At 40.6% G+C, this 25,697-nt stretch overlaps 1 protein-coding gene across 2 annotated transcripts in view; it reads left to right on the top strand.

The window, feature by feature from the left end:
* Positions 1 to 24,208, top strand: part of DHX57 (DEAH-box helicase 57) — a 44,460-nt gene extending 20,252 nt beyond the window's left edge. The window contains exons 12-25 of one of the 2 annotated variants that reach the window (XR_001512562.1): positions 123 to 328; positions 4,446 to 4,562; positions 7,429 to 7,525; positions 8,555 to 8,728; positions 9,332 to 9,532; positions 11,118 to 11,394; positions 13,554 to 13,649; positions 13,737 to 13,820; positions 16,046 to 16,180; positions 16,849 to 16,923; positions 19,261 to 19,395; positions 20,430 to 20,630; positions 22,301 to 22,671; positions 22,861 to 24,208. Coding sequence is in view for 1 of the 2 variants with exons in the window: in XM_006755925.2 (XP_006755988.1) it covers positions 123 to 328; positions 4,446 to 4,562; positions 7,429 to 7,525; positions 8,555 to 8,728; positions 9,332 to 9,532; positions 11,118 to 11,394; positions 13,554 to 13,649; positions 13,737 to 13,820; positions 16,046 to 16,180; positions 16,849 to 16,923; positions 19,261 to 19,395; positions 20,430 to 20,630; positions 22,301 to 22,444 (1,942 nt within the window). In the remaining variant the exon portion in view is untranslated. Of the gene's footprint in view, positions 1 to 122; positions 329 to 4,445; positions 4,563 to 7,428; positions 7,526 to 8,554; positions 8,729 to 9,331; positions 9,533 to 11,117; positions 11,395 to 13,553; positions 13,650 to 13,736; positions 13,821 to 16,045; positions 16,181 to 16,848; positions 16,924 to 19,260; positions 19,396 to 20,429; positions 20,631 to 22,300 lie in introns of both variants that reach the window. The other variant, XM_006755925.2, reaches the window with a different exon arrangement.
* Positions 24,209 to 25,697: the final 1,489 nt, after the last annotated feature.

Genomic DNA, 25,697 nt, shown 5'->3' with positions numbered 1-25,697 from the left:
CTGGTGGAAGAATGGCACCACAATTAGAAGCAGCAACATTCTGCTGAATAAGCACATAAAACCGTGAATGTTTTCGTTCACCAGCAGACCCACATACACATTCCTTTGCCTTCCTCCCTCAGGTACGTGATACCGGATGGGAGCCCATATATGCGCTCCATGAAACAGATGTCAAAGGAGAAGCTTAAAGCAAGGCGCAGCAGGACTGCGTTTGAAGAAGTCGAGGAAGACCTGAGGCTTTCCCTTCACCTCCAGGATCAGGATTCTGTCAGAGATGCAGTGCCAGATCAGCAGTTAGATTTTAAGCAGCTCCTGGCCCGCTATAAAGGTACGTGCTTCCGGGGGGGATAGGGCAGTTGTGCCAAGGATAGCTGCAGTGGGCCCTTGAAAACACCAGTGGGAACTATGCGAGGCCACTTAATAGACGTATCTTTTAAATAAATGTGATAAATGTATAAATGTATTTTTTCTCTTCCTTATGATTTTCAGAAAAACATTTTCTTTCCTCTAACTTACTTTATTGTGAGAATATAGTATATAATACATATAACATACAAAATATGTGTTATTGGCTGTTGATGTTATCGGTTAGGCTTCTGGTCAACAGAGGCTATTAGTAGTTCATTCCTAGGGGAGTCAGCAGTTGCATGGATTTTCGACTGTGCAGGGTGTTGGCACTCCTAACCCCCATGTTGTTCAAGGGTCAGCTGTAGTTTTATTCCCGCACCATGATCCTGAAGGAGAATGATGAGGCTCTTGTTTTATAGTTACATTACCTTTAGTTCATCAAAACAACCTTAAACTTAGAAAAAGAGCAGTTCCAATGCATATTAGATTATAATTATTACTAGAGGCCTGGTGCGTGAAATTTGTGCAGGGCGGCGGGGGGACAGGAAGGAGGGTGGTGTGTGACCCTCAACCCAGCCTGCACCCTTTCCAATCTGGGACCCCTCGCGGGATGTCCGACTGCCCAGTGAGATCGGGCCTAAACAGGCAGTCGGACATCCCTCTCACAATCTGGGACTGCTGGCTCCCAACCGCTCGCCTGCCTGCCTGATTGCCCCTAACCACTCCCCTGCCAGCCTGATCAACACCTAACTGCTCCTCTGCCGGCCTGATTGCCCCCAACTGCCCTCCCCTGCTGGCCATCTTTGACCACATGGGGGCAGCCATCTTGTGTGTTGGAATGATGGTCAATTTGCATATTACCTCTTTATTAGATAGGATATTTACCAGTGGGTTTTTTCTAAAAGAAATGTGTTCAGTATAGGAAAATTAGGAGGTAGTAAAATATAAATTCTTTTTTTTTTAAGTATATTTTATTGATTTTTTACAGAGAGGAGGGAGATGGATAGGTTAGAAACACTGATGAGAGAGAAATAACGATCAGCTGCCTCCTACACACCTCCCACTGGGTATGTGTCTGCAACCAAGGTACATGCCCTTGACTGGAATCGAACCTGGGACCCTTCAGTCTGCAGGCTGACGCTCTTTCCACTGAGCCAAACCAGTCAGGGCTAAATTATATTCTTGAGTATTTTGTAATTTTTTATTTTGATATTATTTCAAAATTAAAGTTTGTAGGGCTATACAATGACCCTGACTGGTTTGGCTCAGTGGATAGAGTGTCAGCCTGCAGACTGAAGGGTCCCGGGTTCGATTCTGGTCAAGGGCATGTACCTTGGTTGCAGACACATACCCAGTGGGAGGTGTGTAGGAGGCAGCTGATCGTTATTTCTCTCTCATCAGTGTTTCTAAACTATCCCTCTCCCTCCTCTCTGTAAAAAATCAATAAAATATATTTTTTAAATTAAAAAAAAAAAAGAGCCCTAGCTGGTTTTGTTCAGTGGATAGAGCATCAGCCTGCAGACTGAAGGGTCCTGGATTCGATTCTGGTCAAGGGCACATGCCAGGGTTGCTGGCTCGATCCTGGGAGGCATGTAGGAGGCAGCCAATCAATGATTCTCATCATTGATGTTTCTATCTTTACCTCTCCTTCCTTTCTCTCTGAAATCAATAAAAATAATTTAAAAAAAAAAGACAATGAACTCCTATATCCTTTACCCCATTTCATCAGTTGTTATTATTTTGCTTCATTTGTTTTATCATTTGCTCTATGTACATATTTTTTCCCTGAACCTTTTGACACTAAGTTGCAGCTATGATGCTGCTTAACCTCTAATATTTCAGTATGTATTTCCTAAGAATAAGGACACTCTCTTACATAAGCATAGGACATACTCAAAATGAAGGCATTTAAGTGATACTAACATTTAATTAACAGTCCATATTCTAATTCGGCCAAATATCTCAATAGTGTCCCTTATTGTTATTTTTTCCTGGTCCAGGATCCAACACAGCATTACATATTGTATGTGGGAGGTGTCATGTGCCTTTAGCTTTTTTATTTTTGTTTTTTATTTTAATCTGAAAAAATGTCCTTTATTTTTCTTTTATGACTTTGACACATTTTTTTTTTTTAGTTTGGGCCAGTTTTGTCGACTGTCCCTCCATTTGGGTTTGTCTAATATTTCCCCATGGTTCAATTTAGGTGATGCATTTTTGGTTAGAAAACCACAGAAACAATTTTGAGTCCTTCTCAGTACATCATATCAGGAAACACAATGTTGATTTGTCTTATTGTTAGTGATGTAAACCACTGATCCACACCAGCCGGGCTGGTTTTTCTTTTGAAATTTTAGAATTTTCTTTTAAGAGTTATGACTGGAACTTCAGTGGGAAGGTAGGGGAGGGTGAGGGTAAGGGGCAGAGATCAACCAAAGGACGTGTATGCATGCATATAAGCCCAACCAATGAACACAGACACCAGGGGGGTGAGGGCATGAGTGGGGTGTGGGGAGGCAATGGGGGGATAAGGACACATATGTAATACCTTCATCAATAAAGAAAGAAAAGAGTTATGACTGGATCTAAGCAATGCCTTTCTAATTTCAAACATAGAGGTTACCAGCGTTCAGGAAGCACTTCTAAGACTTCCTTTCTAAGAAAGAAGGATGGCAGCTTTGGGCCAGAAAACCCCGCTTTGCCACTAGTTTCTGTTGGGTCCTGGGCTGGTGGTTTAGCTTCTCTGAGCCTCCCTGTCCTTGTAAAAAAAATACTTGATCTAGTTGATCTCAGTGCTCTTTCACTTTTCAGAAAATTAAATATGTTCCCAAGCTCAATTTTTAAATTTTTTTCTAGTTAAAAAAAAATCAGTCCTTTAAAGTATATAATTGATTAATAAAAACTGCCAAAATATAAAAAAAAAATGTTTTTCACATCTCTTCCTCTTTGTGCAATTAGTTAATCCTTTTTCCTTTTTGAAAAGTCTGTTTGGAACCTTGACAACTAGAAATGCTTCCTTCTCTGCCTTCCACACCCAACCACACCCTTATTTATGTAGCCTATTTCTTCCTTCCTTTTCATGTTTAACCAACAGAGCCTAGAAAAGCATTGTTTAGAAACTGCTTTTTTGCTTCTTCAAACTTTTTAGCATTCCCTTCCTCGGTACCAGTTGCAGTTATTTTGTCCCAATTAGGCTGTACTTAGGGTGATAGACCATTAGGAGGACCCAAGAGGAAAGCGCAGCAGTCTTCGGGGAGCTATCTCCCCATGATACTTGTTTTTCACAGAGCTGGGGCTTATAATGCAACCTCAGGACCTGTATATTTTATTAGGCCTCAGATAAATTAAAAGGAAATTGTAGACCCTTAACCTGAAAGTCTATGGATAGACTTCAGAGATATTGGTGAAGCCATTGGAATCACATGTATGTTTCAAAGAAGATCATAACTTTTATCATTTTCTCAAGTGAACCAAAAGGTTAAGAGTCTCTGTTGTAAAGATGCTGATGAAAGTTGTGATTTCTGTCCATTAATTTCCATGGGTTAATGTTACCTGGACAGACTATGACTTGGTTAAATCTGGAAGAGATTTCTAGAATGTATTTGACTTGGAGTTTTATTTCTAGGACTGAAATTGTCAACAAGTGTGTGGTAGATAAATAGGGGAAGGAAGGAGGAAAAGAAGTGGCTATCTCACCCTAGCCGATTTCGCTCAGTGGATAGTGCGTCCGCCTGCCCATGTGGGAGGCAACCAATCGTCTCTCTCACATCAATGTTTCTATTTCTGCCTTTCCCCTTCCCTTCCACTCTCTCTAAAATCAATGAACAGATATCTTCGGGTGAGGATTAACCAAAAGAAAAAAAAAGTGGCATATCTGGACCTTCCCAGCAGGGTTAGGAGCTTGCTGTTTGGGTCATTGTTCAAGCAGGAAGTTTTTTGAGTAAGCATGTATGTTCTGAGAAACTGAAAGAAACAAAATTCATTTTAGTACAACAAATGTTAACATCTGTGTTGTTAAATCACATCAAGACACTCACCTAGTTCCCAGGCATATATCTTCAATAAGGTATAATTATCCTGGTTTTTTACCTTTCTTTCAGGGGTTAGCAAATCAGTCATCAAAACGATGTCCATCATGGATTTTGAAAAGGTTAATCTTGAATTAATCGAGGCCTTGTTAGAATGGATTGTGGAGGGAAAGCACTCCTACCCCCCAGGTAACTGCTTCTTGTCTCCATTTATGTGTAAGATGGCAAAAGGGAAGGAGCTTACTTCCTGAGATCATGGGCACCTCCCTTCCTGGAGCCCTCAGCCCACCCCAGTTATATGTAAAGTTGCTTGTTAGGCTTTTCAGGAGAAATTTTACCTTTTACCTTTTGAGGTTCACCCGCTTTTTTTGCTCTTCACTCTTGCTCTCACCAAACAAAAAGATGCTAACAATACAAAGTCCCAAAGGAAGAAAACCGAACAGAAGGCCTGGATGATCCGTTGTTACCCACTCAGGCCCTGGCTAAATGGGAGCCTAGTAGTGAGTGTTTGAATTTCATGAAGACTTTGCACACCAAGGCCAAAGGGCATTGGGGTTAAGAGAACAGCTTTAGAGTCTGATAAACACCCCAGCTGTGCTACTCAGGAACTCCATAACCTTGGGTAAAGTGATTATTACAGATATCCCTGAAATAGATGGCCAAGCCATGAGGGCAGAACAGATCAGAAGACATAAATATATGGACAAAATATTTTCTTTCATCTGTGTAGATTATCGTACCACTCTTAAATGGTGTGGTATTTTAGTAGGGAGGAACATGCAGTATGTAATGGAAAGAGAATGGGTCTGATACCAGAAACCCTAGGTTTGTGTCCAAGCTCCACTCTTACTGACTCTGTGACCTGGCCAAGTTACAGGGTCATTCTAAGGTGGCTGTGAGGATCAAATGAAATCATGTCTGTGAGCATGCTTTGTATACTATGAAGTGTTAAAACCAGCTCAAAAACATACCTTCACCCTTCTTCAGAGTTTCATTTTTGTAATACAGTGGGGCCTTGACTTACGAGTGTCCCGACTAACGAGTTTTTTTGAGATACGAGCCGTCTCTCGGCTGATTTTTTGCTTTGAGTTGTGAGCTCAAAAAAATTGGGGTTATGAGCCAGCTTCAGATACCCCACCACTAGTTGGCACAGCAAACGTCACAGTGATTTGACATATGAGTAATTTGAGTTATGAGCTCCATCACAGAACGAATTAAACTCGTAAGTCAAGGCCCCACTGTAATACTAGTGACCTGGTGCATGGATTTGTGCACATTGAAAGGAAATTAATTAGAAGGTGGCCGCTGGGGCGGGCTGGGCGAGACAGGCCCTGGAGCCAACCTCCTGCAGTCCCTCCCCAGCGTCTGCCGAGTGAGCGGCATCCCTCCAGCAGGTGAGGTCCCTCAGCCTGGCCTGCAGGGATCGGGCCAAAACCAGCTCTCCGACATCCCCCGAGGGGTCCCAGAGTACAAGAGGGCACTCTGCAAAGTTGCTATCGTACAGGGTGTGGAATGCAAATGCAAGTGTGCAGTAAACCAGATTTAGGCTGACAGTGTCCCCAACAACAACATAACCCACAGCCGAAGGTGGAATTGCATGACCCCGTGAGGAATTGGACTCCCTCCCCTCTGGTCTCCAGGTGCATCACCCGAGAACCACCGCTGCCAAGTCACTGCAGCTCGGTACTCCTGTATTGAGTGTCTGCCCCCTGGTGGTCAGTGTGCATCATAGTGACCAGTCAGACAGTTGGACACTTAGCATATTAGCCTTTTATATATATAGACTAGAGGACCAGTGCACGAATTTGTGCACGGGTGGGGTCCCTTGGCCCAGCCAGCAATTGGGGCCATCTCACCCAGTCCCAGTGAGGGCCGGCTGGCTGGGGAGTGACCACGGGAGGGCTCCAGGGTATGCCCGGCCCTCTTGCCCAGCCCCGATTGGTCTGGCCCTTGGTGGTTGGTGCGCGTCATAGCGACTGGTAGAGCAGTCGACCAATCGGTCGGACACTTAGCATATTATGGTTTTATTATCTAGGATTATATAGGATAGTTTCCTTACTTATTTAGTGGGGAGAATAACTGCAATAAATAACAGGTCAGGAGTTCTTATGGACAGATCTTTGTTTTATATCCCATTGTACCTAGCACAGAGGTGACATAGGTACCCAATAAATATTTGTGAGATTAAAGATGTGTGCCAATTTCCTCTCCGAATAAAGCATGGAAGAAGGTAACTATCACTGAGTGATTGCTCTTCAGAAATATACTATATAATCAATTATCACTGCTTATTTTCTTTAATGTCAAATTTAAAAGCCCATAAACCACCTTGGCTGGTGTGGCTCAGTTGATCGGGGTGTCGTCACATGGATTCCCAGTCAAGACACATACCTAGGTTGTGAGTTCAGTCCTCAGTCAGGGCATGTACGTGAGGCAACGGATAATCTAGCTCTTTCTTTCTCCTTCCCTCCTTGTCTCCCTCCCTCCCTTCCTCTCTCTCTCTAAATAATCTATAAAATATAGTCCTGGGTGAGGATTTGTTTTTTAAGCCCATAAACCATTAAATGGCATGGTTATTTAATGTGCTACATTTCCACATATGTCTAAATTTAGATTACCAGGTTGGCAAGCAAATTATAGTTTCTTGTTTCATTTTCAGTCAAATGTTTATGGGTATTTTTTAGTAATAGAAAGAAGAGTTTTCCTGCCTTAACAGACGAGAAGGATAATCTTCCTATAGAAATGTCAGTGACCAGTGCACTGAAGAAATATGTTTAATGAGCTTTGCTAATGATACTTGTATAAGTTAAGGCATTATATTTTCCCACTCTGCTGTTTTTCCTGTTGCAGAAAGATAATATCCCATTTATCTTGTAGTAATTTAGTCAGAAAATATATTTTGAAAGTTTGTTATCTATTAATTCCTTGGGACTTTACAAGAAAACAAAGTGAAAAATCTCAGATTATTGCTTTTTTTTTTCATTAAAAATAGCTTTATAATCTGTTAGTTTTTCCCTTTTTGCCTCTATCTGATTGGTTCTCTTTATATACCCAGGTGCTATACTTGTATTTTTACCGGGATTGGCAGAAATCAAAATGCTTTATGAACAGCTACAGTCTAATTCTCTTTTCAACAACAGACGTAGTTATCGGTAAGTTAATTGCTTCCTGTATCCTCAATCTCTATTGCAGTTATATGCAAAGAAGAGTAACCAGAAAGGTCTTTTTACAGTCATCACCTTCTTTAGATTCTGCTGTCACTCCTCTAGAATACATTTGTTTATGCCAGCTGGAAATAGACAAACCTGTTTGTTCCAGAAAATCAGTCATTCCCATGCCATTCAATAAAAATATTTCTCTTCACTTAGCATAGTGACTCAGCAAATTTGCATGTAGTTCTAGTTGCCAGATACAGGGCACGGGAGAAGACAGTGTTAGTAACAACAAAGAAATGATCCCATTTTGAGAAAAAATAATTTTCAGTAATTTCTGTTCTGGTGGAAAGAAACATTAGGTGTGTCTTCATATTGAAGGAGACAACTACTTGACAGGTGAAAACTCCCTAGAAATATAAGAATGTAATTTCTTAGTGTCCATCACTGTCTCTGCCTCTCGTGCTCTGGATTTAAAAGTAGGGGAAAAAATGAATGTGTGCTCTTGTAAAATGTCAACTATTTAGTCTTCTTGATTATTTACCACTGAATTACACTCCAGTTTCCCCCAAGTTGATGCAAGGTTTTTAGTTTCATATGATGAGTAAATACTTTGTCAGAATCAGAAAGCACCTTCCCATTCAGAAGAGCTGAGCCCTGTGGGTGGGTGGTGGGCGATGGGGAAGCTGCTGATTCTTGGTGTGATGGTTAAATAGAAATCCAGGCCGAACCGGTTTGGCTCAGTGGATAGAGCGTCGGCCTGCGGACTCAAGGGTCCCAGGTTCGATTCCAGTCAGGGGCATGTGCCTTGGTTGCAGGCACATCCTCACTGGGGGGCGTGCAGGAGGCAGCTGATCGATGTTTCTCTCTCATCGATGTTTCTAACTCTCTATCCCTCTCCCTTCTTCTCTGTAAAAAATCAATAAAATATATTTTTAAAAAAATTAAAAAAAAAATAGAAATCCACCCACTGTAGTCCAATTTTAGCATTTACACTAGAACACTCACTGTGCTTTTATTGCCTTTCAGATGTGTTGTTCACCCACTTCATTCATCTTTATCCAGTGAAGAGCAGCAAGCTGTGTTTATAAAACCTCCTGTAGGTGTAACTAAGATTATAATTTCCACCAACATTGCTGAGACATCCATAACCATTGATGATGTTGTCTATGTCATCGATTCTGGGAAAATGAAAGAAAAGAGGTATTATCTTTTGGCAGGATAAGGGAGGGGCTAAAGAGGCCTCATTAGAATGACAAAGCTCTTAATAGTTAATGCTATTAAACTACATGGATTGTGTTTGAAAAAATATTTTATGAAAACTGGATATAGATATATGAGCGAGTCTATAGTCAGTTCATACTCTTAAAGTCAGACGGAGATGGAAAGTTTAAGGTTTTGGAAGTGATTAGTTATCCTCCTTTTTTTATATGCTTTACATGTGCTTGAATGAAAAAGCATTGATATGGAAGTTGGTATATGTTAATTACTTTGATATTGAAATCATTTCACAAAGTCTACATATATCCAAACATCACATTGTACACTTTAACTATATACAATTTTTATTTGTCAAAAATAAAGATGAAAATTTTTTTTAAAAAGAGAAGAGTTAAATAGATTTATGTAGTAGCGTTCATTACCCTTTAAAGTAGCACTAATCTCCTGCCAGGGACTCAACTATCGCAGAACACAGAGGACACTGTCCTACAGATAGAAGGTGTTTCATTTAATCTCCATGCTAAGTCGAGTCTTGGCCATGTCTTTATAAAATAGCCCTTTCTGACATTTTATTTTTCTTTATAGATATGATGCCAGCAAAGGGATGGAAAGTCTAGAGGATACTTTTGTCTCTCAAGCCAATGCTCTGCAAAGAAAAGGTCGAGCTGGTCGTGTTGCATCTGGGGTCTGCTTCCATTTGTTCACTAGCCATCACTTCAGTCACCAGCTTTTAAAGCAGCAGCTGCCAGAAATACAAAGAGTGCCATTGGAACAGCTCTGTCTAAGGTACATCCATGTTTTCTTTTTCTTAGTTGGAGACATTTTGCTGAGAATGGACATGCAAAGAGCTCTTCAGTGTTACCTATACCATTCCTTTTAAGTTTCTGCACATAAAGATCTGTTACATTGGAGAGGATAGTCCTATAATAGACCTTAATAATACCTTTGTGAGTCAGAAAAGGAATCTAACTTATTGAGAATAAGTTAGAGGTTCCATCAATATTAAATCATCACATGGAAAAATCAACAGCCTCATTATCAGGTAGAGTAAAGTGAACAAAAACTACTTAAAACTCCATTATTTACCAGACGAACAAATAAGAATAAGTATGATAAAATGGAATTTAATGAATGAATGATCAAACTCAACATTACTGCAATTGGGAAATCTATGGTTCAACCTTTCTGAAAATTTGCTTGGCATTATACAAGAACTCTAAAACTGTCCATGCCTTTAGACCCACTCATCACTTTGAGGGAGTATGCCCATAAAATAGTAACACAAAGGAAAAAAGTTACTTGTGTAAAGATGTTATAGCTCTTCTTTTCTCCAGCAAATTTATTTTAAGAGCCTACCATTTGCCAGGGGTTGGGCTAAGCACAGGGGTACTGTAGGAAACAAGTGTTCATGGTGAAGAAACTGGGCAAGAAACTGGGCAAGCAGATGCCTTGAATTAAGGTAGTAACAATGCAATGAAGAGCAGTGAAGGGATTGGAGAGCTTTGAAGTTGATTGACCCTTGAGGGAGTATGAGAAGGGGAAATGTTATATATGTAGCACATATGATTTAAAAACAACGCAAATACGACAGTGGGGAAATAGGTAAATTCTATAGGCCAACATGGTTCATTATTATTATTATTTATTTATTTATTTATTTTTTGCTAAATAAAAATTTAAGTGGATTACTGTCAAGGCATATGTTAAAATGAAACATCTATGTGATAGGTTCAAAGCTTAAAAAGGAAATGCATATAAGTGAAATAAAGAAATGTAAGATTTTTCTCCTCTGAAAAATGCTTAAATTCATAATGTAAAACAATAGCTTTTCAAGAGCTGTGAAAAGTCAGGACACAGTGCAGATTGATTTTAGAAACAATTATTATGCAATTTCAGATGTGGGAAAGAATAAGTGGATCATTCCAATTTTATTTCATGATTTGATTCCACTCTTACGGAAAGAAGCATTTTGAAAGTTTTTAGAGAGAATTTTCTTAATCTCAATAAATTTTAGAATCTGAATGTGTTTCTGCAATTTATTGCTGGAGAATGAGGAGACATAAGAGATTTTTTTTTAAACCAACATTGTCTGGCTTATGAAAGCATATATCTAAGAAATTATAAACTACTAGAGGCCCTGTACACAAAATTCATGCACGGCAGAGTCCCTAGCAGCTGCCTGCCAGGGCTTCCTTCATTCCGCGCTGCCCCCTGGTGGTTAGCACACGTCATAGCAAGTGATCGAACTCCCGAGGGGACACATTGCATATTAGGCTTTTATATATATATATAAATTTTTATTCAAGAAAGAAGCTTATTTCTTGGTGTGATCCCATCATAAATAAAATTGTCAAATTATTTTTTTCCCCAGAATTAAAATTTTGGAAATGTTTAACACTCATAATCTCCAATCGGTGTTCTCTCGGCTCATTGAACCACCACACCCTGATTCTCTTCGTGCCTCAAAAATACGATTACGAGACTTGGGAGCATTAACTACAGATGAAAAACTGACCCCCCTTGGGTATCATTTAGCCTCTCTGCCTGTGGATGTGAGAATTGGCAAACTGATGCTATTTGGGTCTATCTTCCGCTGTTTGGATCCTGCTCTCACCATCGCTGCCAGTTTGGCTTTTAAGTCTCCTTTTGTAAGTAAACAACATTCATCTAAAATGGAGTCCAGGCCCCGCCAGCGTGGCTTAGTGGTTGAACATCGACCTATGAATCAGGAGGTCATGGTTCGATTCCCAGTGGGGGCACATGCCGGGGTTGCAGGCTTTATCCCCAGTGAGGGACGTGCAGGAAGCAGCCAATCAATGTTTCTTTCTCACCATTGATGTTTCTCTCTCTCTCTCTCTCTCTCTCTGTCATTTTAAATATATAAAAATACATTTAAAAATTAAAATAAAATAAACTAGAGTCCATTGGTCTCTAAGGGGACTGTGGGGCTACAGGGTTATGTTAGCCCCCTAAAAATTTTCTTGTATTTGTATGTGAACTTTTCAGGGTACAGTGTCTATAACTTTTATTTGACCCTCAAATAAATCCATACCCCAAATGAAGATGAAGAGCTGGAGATCTAACTTATTAAAATAATCTAAATTTTTTTAATTAAAAAACTTGCTAAACTTGCTCATTATAGGAAAATCAGAAAATGCAAACAAGTACTAATAAAAGGTACCTCTGCATGATTTTATCAGGGAGTAAATGCATTGGACCACTTCTTTTTTTTAACAGCTTTATTGAAATACTAGAGGTCTGATGCACAGAATTCATGCAAGCAGCTCGGACCCCCCGCAGCCGCCTCTGCCTCAGCCCCTGCCCACTGCAGTGGCCGCCTCTGCCTCAGCCCTCGCCCGCCACAGCTTTGTTCAGAAGGTCATCTGGAAGGACGTCCAGTCTAATTAGCATATTATGCTTTTATTATTATAGATAATTCATCCAAAGTGTACAACTCATTAGTTTTTAATACTGTGTGCAGTCATCACCATAGTCAGATTTAGAATATTTTACCACCTCATAAAGAGATCCCATAACTATTACTCCCCAGTTCTCTTTAATCCTCCTATCCACTCCAGTCCAGTCTACTTTCTGTCTCTATAGATTTGCCTCTTCTGGACATTTAATATTGATGAAATAATATAATACGTGGTCTTTTCTGACAGGCTTCTTCACTTAGTATAATGCTTTTAAGATTCATCTATATTACAGCATGCATCAGTACTTCATCCTTTTTATGGCCAAATAATATTCCTTTGTATGAATATACCACGTTTTATTTATGCATTCAGTACTTGATGGACATTTGTGGTTGTTTCTGTCTCAAATATTTCCTGATTTCTGTTTTTAGTTTTTCTGGTACCAGTTGGTTATTTAGGCATGTGTTCTTTAATGTCCACATACTTATGAGTTTCCCAGTTGTTTCCATTATTGATTTCTAATTTCATTCTATTAAGGTCAGAGAACATACTTTGTATTATTTTAGCCCTTTAAAGGTTATTAAGCTTTGAATTATGGCCAACCATATAGTCTGTCCTGGAGAGTGTGTCATGTGGACTTAAGAATGGATATTCTGCTGTTGTTGGGTAGGGTGTCACTCGGCCTTTTTCACCGTGGCTTATCTCAGAGAGATCGGGGAATAGATTAATGTACCATCTTACTCAGCTTTAATGTTATACTTCATAAAATTGTAAACACATAGATCTGCAAAAAGATCTTAGTTCACTCCCCTCATTTAACAACAAACGACAAAACCAAGGACCTGAGTGGGTAAAGTAGCTTACTCAGGGGCATGTGGGTCGGTATTGTTGTGAGTAGGACCTCTGTCTCAAATTGTCTAAATAAGCCTCTCACTGGCTGCTTTGTTTTATTGGAATACAGAAATATTAATGTTCATTACAAATACTGATGTCATCCTTAGCCTAAACTAAGCATCTGCCCTTTGCTGGGTTTTGTAAACGTAATATTAATTTCCCAAATATAATCCTTTTCCCACCAGCCCTCCTAAAAAGGAAGGTGTTTGGAAAGTTAGAATTTTAGATTTCAGATATAGCTTTCAGAATGAGTGCCTCTTTAATGACATCTTGCCACCAGGAACTAAAAGACCTAGTAGAGCTTATTTGGGGTGGGCAGACAGACTCACAAGGGCAAATAGCAGGAGCTTGCCCGTAATGCCTATAATCAGCCACAATCTGAGTACTCTTTGTGCCACACACACACTTCCCAGGGCACCTTGCTTCAGCAGTAGGAAAGTCCATGTGAAACCAGAGGTAAAATGTGTCCTTTAAATCTGATGTTCCTCACTTAGGTGTCTCCCTGGGATAAAAAAGAGGAAGCTAACCAGAAAAAGTTAGAATTTGCGTTCGCAAACAGTGATTATCTGGCCCTTCTACAAGCATATAAGGTAAGTATATAACCTAATAGCTGAGGATTATTCCAGAGCTGGTGCTAAAGACAGAGAAAGTTCATTTTGATTTTCTTCCACATTTAGGGGTGGCAGCTAAGTCTGAAAGAAGGTATGCGAACAAGTTATAATTACTGCAGACAGAACTTCTTGTCGGGCAGGGTTCTCCAGGTGAGTCGTTTCTGTGGCAGTTTGTTCTCATTCATTTTCTATTGTAGTAGCACGTCAGTGGGTGCTGCAACTTCATCTTGTGTGTCCTGCCTTGACATTGAAAATGGTATTTCTGGAATATGCTCAGCTTCACCAGCTGTGTGAGACAGACTCCTGAACTGCGCATGACATCAGCCTTCTGTGCTAAACCTTTTCCCTTTTTCAGTGAGCTTGTGTTTACTTACGGGGAGGGCGGGGAAATATAGGCTCTCCGAAGCTTGCTGCTTACTGGAAGTCAGTTTTTTTTAGTAATTTTACCAGGCATTCTCAACCTGGGTCCATAACCCCTGAAATTGTATGCAAAATCATATCCTTATACATATGTGCCTTATTTTGGTAGAGGAATCATGCTTTTAGCAGGTTCTCAAAGTGGGTTATGAGCATCCTTACCCCCAATCCTCCTCCTAAAACCAAAGAATGAATACTGAACCAGATTTTCCTCGTGAGTTTTCCTTATGCCCTTCAGAGGCTACTATGTCAATGATGAGTACACAGGAAAGAAAAAGGTGTATCATCTTCTGTGTGGTAGCAGGCAGGGCTCTGCCCTCTGTTGTGACAGTGTTTCTAGATCCCCCTCCAAAGTGGCAGGCACATGCCCTTGACCGGAATCAACCCTGGGATCCTTGAGTCTACAGGCTGACGCTCTATCCACTGAGCCAAACCAGTTAGGGTGGTGCACATCTTTGAGTAAGTTTTACTTGAAGGTTTTGAGGCTGGAAGGGGGGAGAACGTTACTTTCATATTAAAAGATGGCCTGGAGTAGAACACAAAATTAATGTCCTTAGTACTTACCAGAACCTGACATTATGTATCTCTCTATCCCAGAAGCTCCATCAGAGCAGAATCCTTACCTGTTTTGTCCAACACTCTATCCCCAGTGTCTGGAACAATGCATGCATGCCAGTATTTGCCTTCGTTCTCATCTGCCTTTAGATGTACTTCAGTGAGGCATTTTGAGAAAGCAAAGGTTCTAGCTGTATTATAAGTACATCAAAAGCAATAATTTTTCAGTCATGGCTGCACATTAGATTCACCTGAGGAAGCTCACAACAAAAAAGTAAAAATGCCCAGGTTCCACCCCATGCCAGTTTCCTTGGCTCTCCCGGGGTAGGGCCTCAGCATCTGTTTACTGTCATTGTTGGGTTGACACAGCAAGAGTTAGAGTCACTAATCTAAAGGACATTTTTATATGTAAGATGCAATAATACATATTTCCTCTGGTCATTAAGATTTTTAAGTATAAATTATATTTCTTTTAAATTACAATTTTTACTAAATTTACTTACTCTTTTTTTCCCCAGGATACATGTAGATTTTGCTGTGCTCTATGAGGTCCATCAAATAGAGTTCCCTCTTTTCCCTAAACTCTAGCTTGCTTTAACAAGATGTCAGTTAAAGCCATGTATTTATTTATGGCATATTTAACCCCGGGTTATATTTTGCCATGTTCCATATGTACTGGAGACATTCCTAGAAAACACTCACATTGTCATCAAGAGACAGGGTAGTGTTGCTTCACTCTCGGTTCCCATGATGTCTTTATCTCCTTTTCTGTTGTCTGATGTGCAGCTTATATTTGAACAGAAGCCAGAAGAGAAGGAGGTTTGGGCTTTTTCTTTCTCATACTTGTGCTCAGCTACAAAAAGGAGGGTCTAAATCTAAACCAGTTAATAATGTTCCTATTCCTAGGAAAAGATGTGAGCCAGTGAGACCTCAAGGTAAGCGAAAGGAAAAGTGGTGAATGCAGAACCAACCACTCTAGGCTCAGGTAAAGAACTAAGAGGGCCTGAGCAGAGCTGCAGGTAGGAAAGAGCTAGGCAGCGTCACCTGGAGTTGGGTCGCAAACAAAATTAACTGCATTTTTTCCTGACCTGAGAATCTCCAGAAACGTCAGACCTATCCAAAATCCAAAATCCAATGAACATGATTTTTATAATGTAATCTAGAGGTAAATGAATGATCTTTGGGGTTTTTGTAGCTTATTGATTTCTCTGTAACTATTTAGCTCTGCTGGTTTGCATACATGTAAACTGCCTTTTTGGAAATGACCTGTTTGATGAACCCATATGAGCCTCATTACTGTCCACTGAAGTAATGAGTTCCTGTCTCATTCATCATTGTAAGACTGTCTCCACTTACCTTTGATATGTTGATGCCCCTGCTTAAACACTCTCCACTTCTTTCAGGAAATGGCCAGCCTCAAACGACAGTTTACTGAACTGTTATCAGATATAGGCTTTGCGAAGGAGGGACTCAGAGCCAGAGAAATTGAGAAAAGGGCCCTGGGAGGAGATGGCATCCTGGAAGCCACAGGAGAGGAGGTAAAGAATGTGTAATTGGCCCTTATTTCTCTCTAATTCGCACATGGGTACTATCTTAACTCAGGAACACATGTAGGCATCCTTCCCTTAAGCCTATGAGCAGCGGTTTTGTGGCAATCTTGGTTTTCTTCTTTCCACAAATGAGTGTCCGCTAACACTGATAAAACCAGAGGATTTTTGTTTTTTAAATTTCACACTGATTCTTGATAAATCCGTAAGAGGTAGAATCGACTTTCCAATAATGTCTTCTCAAATCAGACCAGCTTTTTCCCAACCAATAGTAATTTTGTGTATAACTGTAGGAAGAACACTTCTTCAAGATGAACCTGATGCCACTGTTCTAAGTGAAGTTAGTACTTTCTGGAGACTGTGAACATCTCATGAACCAGAATCTTTCTCTCTACTGAGCCTTAGGAACACTGGCTTGTAGCTGCTTTGCAGAAATCTGGGCAGAGTTTTCATGGGCTTCTTGGAGCAGGTCCTGTGTGAATGTGTTCCGATAGATCTACTTTTCACTTAGAAAATACAATTTTTTTAGCACAGGGATAGAAGTTAGAAGCTTTTGTCTGTTTTAAGATAGAAATCAAATGACATATAATGGTAAATTCCAGGGCACAGACAAACGTAGCCACATTACTTATGAAATTAATGCTGCATTTCTCTCACAGGCAAATTCAAATGCTGAGAACCCCAAGCTGATATCAGCAATGCTGTGTGCTGCTCTGTATCCAAATGTAGTGCAGGTAACAAAATGCTTTTCCTGGATTCTCCCACTTGTCTCACTTGGAGCCAAGGATATAAGTTAAGTCATAGCATTAATCATCTCATACATGCAAACACACACACAGCCTTTTAAACTTAGTGTATATTTCTAAACTTCACTTCCTTAACCTGTTTAGATGCATTGTTCAAGAACATTTATTGTATAAAATGGGTTGCTTCTTTAATCCTTCTGACATATTATGACATTCCAGGAATTAAAATGGACATATATGTTACTTTCTCAGCAAACCTATGCCTAAATAACTATCCTTCTGTGTTAGATAGGAACTTGATTTGACTACATTTCTCTTATGCCCTTTCCCTGGACTAAAATTAGACTAAGAACAAAGTCAAACAAGTCAGTGCTTTGCCATGGACCACCTGTGCCAACACACTTCTGGAAACCCCTTGTTGGGCTCTCATCTGAGTTCTCATTATCCAGTCCTTGTCACTTTAGAATTTGAGTTTGTTGGAGTACTGAATCACTTCTAACTTTTTGTTAAATTCTCAGTTGACATTCACTGATTTATAGTTCGTTTTCTGCTTAGTACTTGCATGTTTTTCAAATCATTTGAAATTTATTTTTAAAAAATCATTTGGAACAAAACCATGGAGACAAAAATAAAATCGGGGGTTGGAGAGGTGACGAATAGGCAGAGCATAGTAGATTTTAGGGCAGTGCAGTGAGAATAATACATATCATAATGAAGGATACATGTCATTATACATTTACCCAAACCCATAGAATATATAACACCAAGAGTGAACCCTAAAGTAAAATATGGATTTTGGGTAGTTATGAGGTGACAAAATTTACTGTCATAAGCCCCCCATAATGAACACTCTCAGACTCTTGGTAGGAATAAAATTGATACATCCTTTCTACATAGCAGTTTCATTTCTAAAGATTTATTATTAAGAAATAATTGCATCTATATATATAAAGTGGTAATATGCAAATTAGCCGGGCATCACAACTGCTCAGGAGGAGCTGTGCGCAGATGGGCAGGAGGGGACTGCATACCACCCCCCCTCAGCGGACACACACCAGGGGTGGGGGCGTGCTCCCAGTGGCCACAGCACAGCTCAGAGCACGCCCCCAGTGGGTGGCAGTGGCAGCAGGAGCGAAGCAGCCTGAGTCCCGGGTGCCAGAGGGAAGCCGGTGCCAGCAGACAGGGGAAGGAAGGCCTATTCTTGCATGAATCTTCGTGCATCGGGCCTCTAGTATATGCATAAAGATGCATCCAGGGAAATGTTTGCAATTATAACTGTTAGAATGAACAATCTAAACTTCTAATAATGGAGAATTTATTGGTAAATTATGAGGTACTATATTGCCATTAAGAATTATGTGGGGTTTTTTTTTAAAAGAATTTTGTTTTAGGAAAATATTTTAAAACAGGAAAAAGTTCTCAATATATTAAGTTTAAAAAGTATATTTATAGAAAATGATCCTATATTAGTTTCAGTGTATATGTACATTTGTATTTATATTGTGTTTAGTTTTCTACATATAGTATATAACATAAATCTAACAGACAAACTAAAATTATATTTATCAAATAATACCAGTTATTTCTTAATTATGTGATGATTACAGGAAGTCTTTATTTCCTTTTTTCCTAATATGTTATTTATACAGGAAACATTTATTATTTTTGTAATACATATAATTCATATATGTGTGTGTATACATAGCTTTTCAATTTTTTTTTCAAATGGGCTAATCTGTTTATTCATATGATTTTTTTTATATTCATACAATGTTTTCTTGCTGTTTTGAAAGGAATTCATTTGGAAATGTGGGATTGAGATTGATAATCAGCAGGTTCCAAATCTCTGCACCTGATAATTAGTGCAGACCTGAAATATCAATGTAGTTTCTCCCCCATGTGGCTGCTATGTGGTATAGCTACCCAGTGCTACTGTACCTACATTCACATTTCTTTTTTTTTCTTTTTTTTTTCCAGAGAAGGAGAGAGAAAGAAACATCAATGATGAGGGAGAATCATTGATTGGCTGCCTCCTGCATGAACCACAGTGGGGACATCCGAGCATGTGCCCCAACTGGGAATCGAACCATGACCTCCTGGTTCATAGGTCAACACTCAATCACCGAACCACGCCAACCTGGCACATTCTTGATGGTTTGAAAAGAAAAGCAAAAAGTATGCTTATATTGCTTTCAAAGGGAAACTAAGAAATAGAGGGAAGAAACAGCAAAGGCATTCAAACAAGACTGGTTTTGTGCCAAGGAATACATCCTGAGTGGAAATGTACATTTTAAATATCTATTTTTACAAATACCTGTTGTTTAGGTGAAAAGCCCAGAAGGGAAGTTTCAGAAGACCAGTACCGGAGCTGTCAGAATGCAACCAAAATCAGATGAGCTGAAGTTTGTCACCAAGAACGATGGATATGTTCACATTCACCCTTCATCAGTGAACTATCAGGTCAGAATAGCAGGGTATACTCACAGTTACATATGGCAGGTGGGGTGGGAAACACAGTCCCTTAAGTTCAGCCAAAACATGCTCTGTCACTTGCTGTGCCCAGCAGCATCACTGGGTTAAGATAGGCAAGCAAACCACCTCAGCTTGGTGACACATGTTATGAAGAGAAATCAGTCAGAGAGATTGAGAGATAGGGGAGGGGCTGAGGGGCTGTTTTCCGTAGAGTGGTCAGGGAAGAGCTCTGCTGAGCAAACCATGGGGCAAATCCTAAGGGCAGGAAGGGCGAGCCATGCAGGTACCTAAAGAGAACATTCCAGCAGAGGAAATAAGGGTGAAGACCATGGGAGGGAGCATGTTGGTGTGTTCCAGGAAGTGCAGTGGGATGATTAGGGTGAGGGTGGCGGGTGAATGGGGACAAGTAGGCAATGGTCAGGTCATGTAGGACCTTGTGAGCCATGGCAGGGATCTGGGATTTTGTCTGTGGGAAATCATTGGAGCCTTTGAGCCGTTAACTGGATTTGTGTTTTTAAACCATCTCTGTGGTTGCTGTGCGGAATAGAAGCTGTAAAGATGCAAAGGAGCAGGCGAGTACTTAGGAGGCACTGCGCAAGGGGATGGCTATAGAAGCGGTCAGAACGTGTCAGCTCCTTATGTATTTTGAAAATAGAGCTGGCAGGACTTAGCAAGGTGACGGGACTTAGCGATGATGTAGATAGAGTGAGGGGGAAAGTACAATCAAGGATGACTCTTTGGGATTTGAGCAATGGGGTGAAGGGGAGTGCCGTTTACTTAGATAATGAGCACTGCATGGAGGGGAAATCAGGAATTTCTTCTGAACATAAGAAATTTGACACGCTTATTGGAGCCCAAGTGGAGATGTCAAGTAGGTAGTTGCACATACAAGTCTGGAAAGGTACAGACTGGAGATGATTTTGTAAGTTACCGACAGGTGGTATTTGCATCCATGGGACTGGTGGAGGCCCCCTCATGTTGCCAGTGGCATTGCTGTCATCACCTGAGGTTTTCTGCTCCAGGTCAGACACTTTGACAGCCCCTACCTGCTGTACCACGAGAAGATCAAAACTAGTCGGGTGTTCATCCGTGACTGCAGCATGGTGTCTGTGTACCCGCTGGTCTTGTTTGGAGGAGGCCAAGTGAACGTGCAGCTTCAAAGGGGAGAGTTCGTTGTCTCCTTGGATGATGGTTGGATTCGTTTTGCGGCTGCTTCGCATCAGGTAAGGATAGAGCCATCCTGTGAGTCTTAAGCCATGAAGGGATTTGATAATATGAAGTATAGGGCATTCCTTCAGGGACCAAGGACAACAGCTGGTTAAGAGTGAATGATGTGTCTGCAGTAAGATACTAAGAAAGGGTGAGGCTGGAGTGACGCCAGGGGCAGAGCCTTAGTAAGACTTCCGGCAGCACACCTGAGAGGAGGAGCCCAGGCTGGTGTGGACGATTCTGGACCGAAGCTGTGAGTGAGATGTTGGACCTTCCTCATTGATATGCAAATAATGTGCTCACCAAAGAAAAATCAGAAAATATAGATGAGCAAAAATAAATAAAAATCAACCCTGAATCTACCTCTACCATTAAAAAAACAGGTAATGGATCTGAATTCTTTTATTCTCAGGTCTCAGTTATGCACTATGTGGAGCCTGCAGAAAACATTTAAGGGGCAGTACATATGTTTAAGGAATAAAAACTCAGCTTAACACTTGCATCTGTTAGAAATCTTACATTGCCAGAAGCAAAAACACCAACTCAAAGGGAATATACTGGTGTATTTAACTGTAAAGTCTAAAGCAGCACAATCCAATAGAAATATGTGAGCCACTATGTAATTTCAATTTTTGTAGTAGCCACATTTAAAAAAGTAAAAAGAAGCCAAATTAATCTTTATATTAAGGAACCTAATACATCTAAGAGATTTTAATTTCAACACATAATCAATATAAAAATTTATTGAGATATTTTATATTCTGTTTTCGTACTAAGTCTTCAAACTCTGGTGTGTGTTTTACCTTCACAGGATAGTTCATTTGGGACCAGCCACGTTTCATGTGGTCATTAGATTGGCCGCAGGTGACTGCTGGCTGCCATATTGGACAGTGCAGGTCAGAAAGGCCAGGCAGGGAGATTCAGTTCAGCAACTCAATGGCGATAAAGCCTGGCTGACCTGTGGGTAGCAGGATGGCTGTGGTGGCACCAGGCCTGACCTCATGCAGCATACTGTCCAGAGGGGAGACCACGTCCTTTCCTAAAAGTTCCATTGAACCTTCTTTTCCTAAACCAGTTCTGATGGCCAAAGGAATGTCATGGGCGCTAAGGCCGGGATTACCTGAGCCATTCACCTTGGCAAGGATGGCATGAGCCTGTTGGATTTAGATCAGGGTCCAGACTACACGTTGCCGAACAATGGGGGAGGGACAAGGCGGATGTTGGGAAGACATCTACAGTGCCACTGAAACATCAGCACAAGCAAAGTGACATAAAAGTGTGGTTTTTCTCCCCACAAAAGCATAAAGTGTATCCCAAAGCTAAAAGATTTTTTTAAATTCTCCATTTTCCGGCTTCTCTTCTTGGAGCAAATTATAAAAGTTGGCCACGCTTTAATATGGAGAACACTACATAAAAGCCATTCTTTCAATGAGATGGGATAGAGGAGCCTTTTTATATTGGATCCCATTTTGTATATCCGAGCTCACAGTGAGTGAATGTACCTATTGTTGGGTCAAGAACTTTTAGAAGCATTTTTAGAATGAAAATGTATTTAGTTTCCACCCCCACCCCACAATGAAGTTAAAATTCATACCAGGAGTCTCAAAGAATGATAACGGGCATTTCCTTTGATAATCTCCCTCTCCTGTTGGTCACGCGCCACTGACATGGCACTCCCTTTTAGGTGGCGGAGTTAGTGAAGGAATTGCGCTGCGAGCTTGACCAGCTCCTCCAGGATAAGATCAAGAACCCGAGCATAGACCTGTGCATGTGTCCTCGAGGATCCCGCATCATCAGCACGATTGTGAAGCTTGTCACCACCCAATAAAGACCCGTCTTAGGAGAGTGCTTGCTACTCACCTGCTTCTTGTTCACCTGGGAAACAGCAGCAGCACCTCTGCCTCGAACTCAAGCTCTGTGCTGGGCTGGCCCTGATGAAGGAGCCCAGGGCCTGCACTGCCCAGGCTGCCAAGACACCGCATTCCCTTAGGGAAATTGTCCAGACTGAGTATTTCTAACAGCAGCGGGCACTCCCAGCACAATTGGAGTGTCGTGGTAAGACGGTCTACAAACCCGCCTGCCTTTTTTTTTTCCCTGGGACTGTCCTAGAATGAGTGAAATGCGCCTGATAACAACAAGTGAATGTGTATTCTGTTTTAATCTGCATATTCTTTTTCTCCTGCTTTTCACTGGGGTGAGATAAGGGCATGAGGAGAGATACTGATTGTTTTTTCTATCATACAGGCTCAACTGAGAAAAGTTAGAACAGAGAAGAAAAGAAATCATGTGAGCAAGAAAGATTAAAATTTCATTGTAGGCTATTGGCTACAGAGTAAACTTGATTTGTGAGGGATTTTTATTTTTACTCATTCAAGGTAAGCCTTAAAAAACAAACTTGATGAGCTCTTAATTGTTATTAAAATGCAAGCTGGTCTTATCCAGAACACTCTAATTCTTAAAAGCAGAACTGTCTGAGTGTCTTTATTCTCCTGTAGGTTTTCCATTTAGAAATTACTTTCTTCTGAACTCACCCGGATCTAATGGCCACATTTCACATTACCTAAAAGGAATTTTAATGGTATTCTCAGAGCAAAGTTGGCATGGTTGAGGGAGAAAGGGTTGCCATGCCAGTGTCAGATTTACAGCCATAAAAATGCCTTCCATGAGACTTATTTCAGCCACCACTTAGGTTAATGGGGCACTGGCATTTTGAAAAAATAGGAGTACATGTATATTTTCCCCGGGCATTTATCAGTGTGGCCAGGAAGAATCCCAAACAACTGGGTGGAAAAATATTCCTGTTTGTCTAGCCCTCAGGTTTCATACCATAGCTAACATTCAAACTAATAGAGAAAAACCACCTCAATGAAGGGTGTTCCCTTTTTAAGATTTTATTTTAGTTAAATAAGACTCTTAGACTGTCCAAATTGATCATTATGAGGTGTATTTAAGCACCAGTGCACTTAAGCAGAGTGCAGACAATATCCAAGCCCTGACTTGCTATTGAAACAGGCTCAGATTACAAAAATGATTAGGCTTGGACACTTAGGAGAAATGAAGACTAAAACTGCACTGAGCCTCTAAACAAGTTTTTAAAAGCCGTTTTGACTCTTGGTGCTATAGTGGAGCACACGCTGCCCTAGCAGAGCCGTGGGGACTGGTAACACGTTTGCAGCAGAGCACACAGCTGGGAGCGCGCTGACTACAAAACTTCCGGTTCCAAGGGCTGAGAAGTTGCTCCCCTCAGGAAGCCCTTCTTGGGCTGGTTACTGGCAGCCACATACAAATGCACAAATCCTATCCTTTCATAGGTGGCCAGGATGTGAAAAGGTTGGACACCTTGAATAAGAAAATCCTCACCCCAAAACTCTTAGAATTTATGTACTATGAAATACGATTACTCCTTTGTGAATAAAGGTCCAAATGCAGTAGAGTATTTCACTGTGGCCTGGATTTCTAAGCCCCAACAAGATTGTCAGCACGCAATGGTAATTTTGTTAAGAACTCTGTGGATGTTTTCTTAAATATTTGTTTTACTTTTACTGGGTTCTAGTTAGAGAATTGTATTAATAAAATACTGGCTACAAAATTAGTCTGCACTACTGTTTTGTACTGTGTCTAGCTGAGTTCTCAGAAAATTAGAAGAGCTAACCATTCTTACAGAGGTGGTCATAGGTTGGCAGAGCATTAGCTCTGTCTTCCTCCTGGACTTCATATCTGGGTAGAGCGTAGGCCTGCGCACCAGAGGGTCACACATTCAATTCTCTGTCAAGGGCACATATCTGGGTTGCAGGTTCAATCCCGGCCCCAGTTGGGGCGCATGCGGGAGGCAACCAATCGATGTATCTCTCTCACCTCGATGTGTTTTCCCTCTCTCTTTTCCACTCTCTCTCTCTCCCTCTCCCTCTCCCAAAATGGAAAATATCCTCAGGTGAAGACTAACAACAGCAAAAAAGAATTTGAGAAAATTCTATATACAAATAAGAAAAGTGATGCACATATGGGTAGAGATATCTTTAAAATAAACTACCATTAAAAACAAAAACAAAGTCCTGCCATTAAACTTTGTTTTTTAAAACACTTACTTTGAAAATGTGAAAATAAGTTAAACTGTGCCTTTCGAAGATATGACTTATATGTGATTCTATTACTGCTAACACTTTCCACTTTGAAACTCGGGTTCTCACACACAGGCCCACATTAAAAAGTTTAAAATACACACACACACCCTTACCTTATCTTTGTGTTATCTTAAAAGAGTCCAACCTAGTAGACTTTGGCCAATATACTAAACACAAGTAGGGTTAAAAGGAGTATATAGTTCTATAGGTGTATGACCGTAAAATGTTTAAATTTAACATCAAGCATCATTAGGAACTATAATGTCTACCCTTCTATAGTTTGAACTGGGGAAACCTGTTTTAGGACTTCACTATTAGTAAGATTACCAGATTGAATGTCAGAGATACGTTCTTTAGAAGACAGGTGTCTTTACCAATCAGGGGCCATGCTGTACAATGGGCACCAAGGGCCTAGCTGCATGAGGAAACAAATCCGGGTTAGGGACCCAGCACAAAACAATCCACAATTATAGACGTTTCTGTTCATGCCACCCTCTGTCTGAAATTCTCCTGTGCACTGTCCCATTTAAACTCCAGCTGTCCCCATTATTTCTAGCCCGTAAATCTTTATTCTATCCTTTTGTACAGTAAGCCTGGCTAAGGCTGGACTAATTGAAGCATGCAGTCTGATTAGTGAACAAGAGGCCAGTTGTTCAGTTTATACCTAGTGTGTGCTACCTATCTAGTTTGAGACCCATATTGGGACCTCAGAAATTCTTCCATTTATGCTAATTTCAATATAACCAACTTAAACAGGTGCCATGTGCCAGTCACCCTAGGAACTCAGGATACAGATAAGCAGGGACACAGGAAAAACAGGCTAACAATAAAGTTTACTTGAGAAAATTCATCAGGAACATAATACACCCCCCGCAAGAGCCTCTGAAGGTTCTAAACAGACTGGATATGTGGAATCTAATGAACAGAATAGACTGATGAACAAAATAGATCCAGAGACAG

The sequence above is a fragment of the Myotis davidii genome, unplaced genomic scaffold, assembly GCF_000327345.1.
Source record: "Myotis davidii unplaced genomic scaffold, ASM32734v1 scaffold151, whole genome shotgun sequence".
Classification (NCBI taxonomy): Eukaryota; Metazoa; Chordata; class Mammalia; order Chiroptera; family Vespertilionidae; genus Myotis; species Myotis davidii.
The sequence above is the reverse complement of the archived record's forward strand: the minus strand, read 5'-3'. Positions and strand labels throughout refer to the sequence as shown.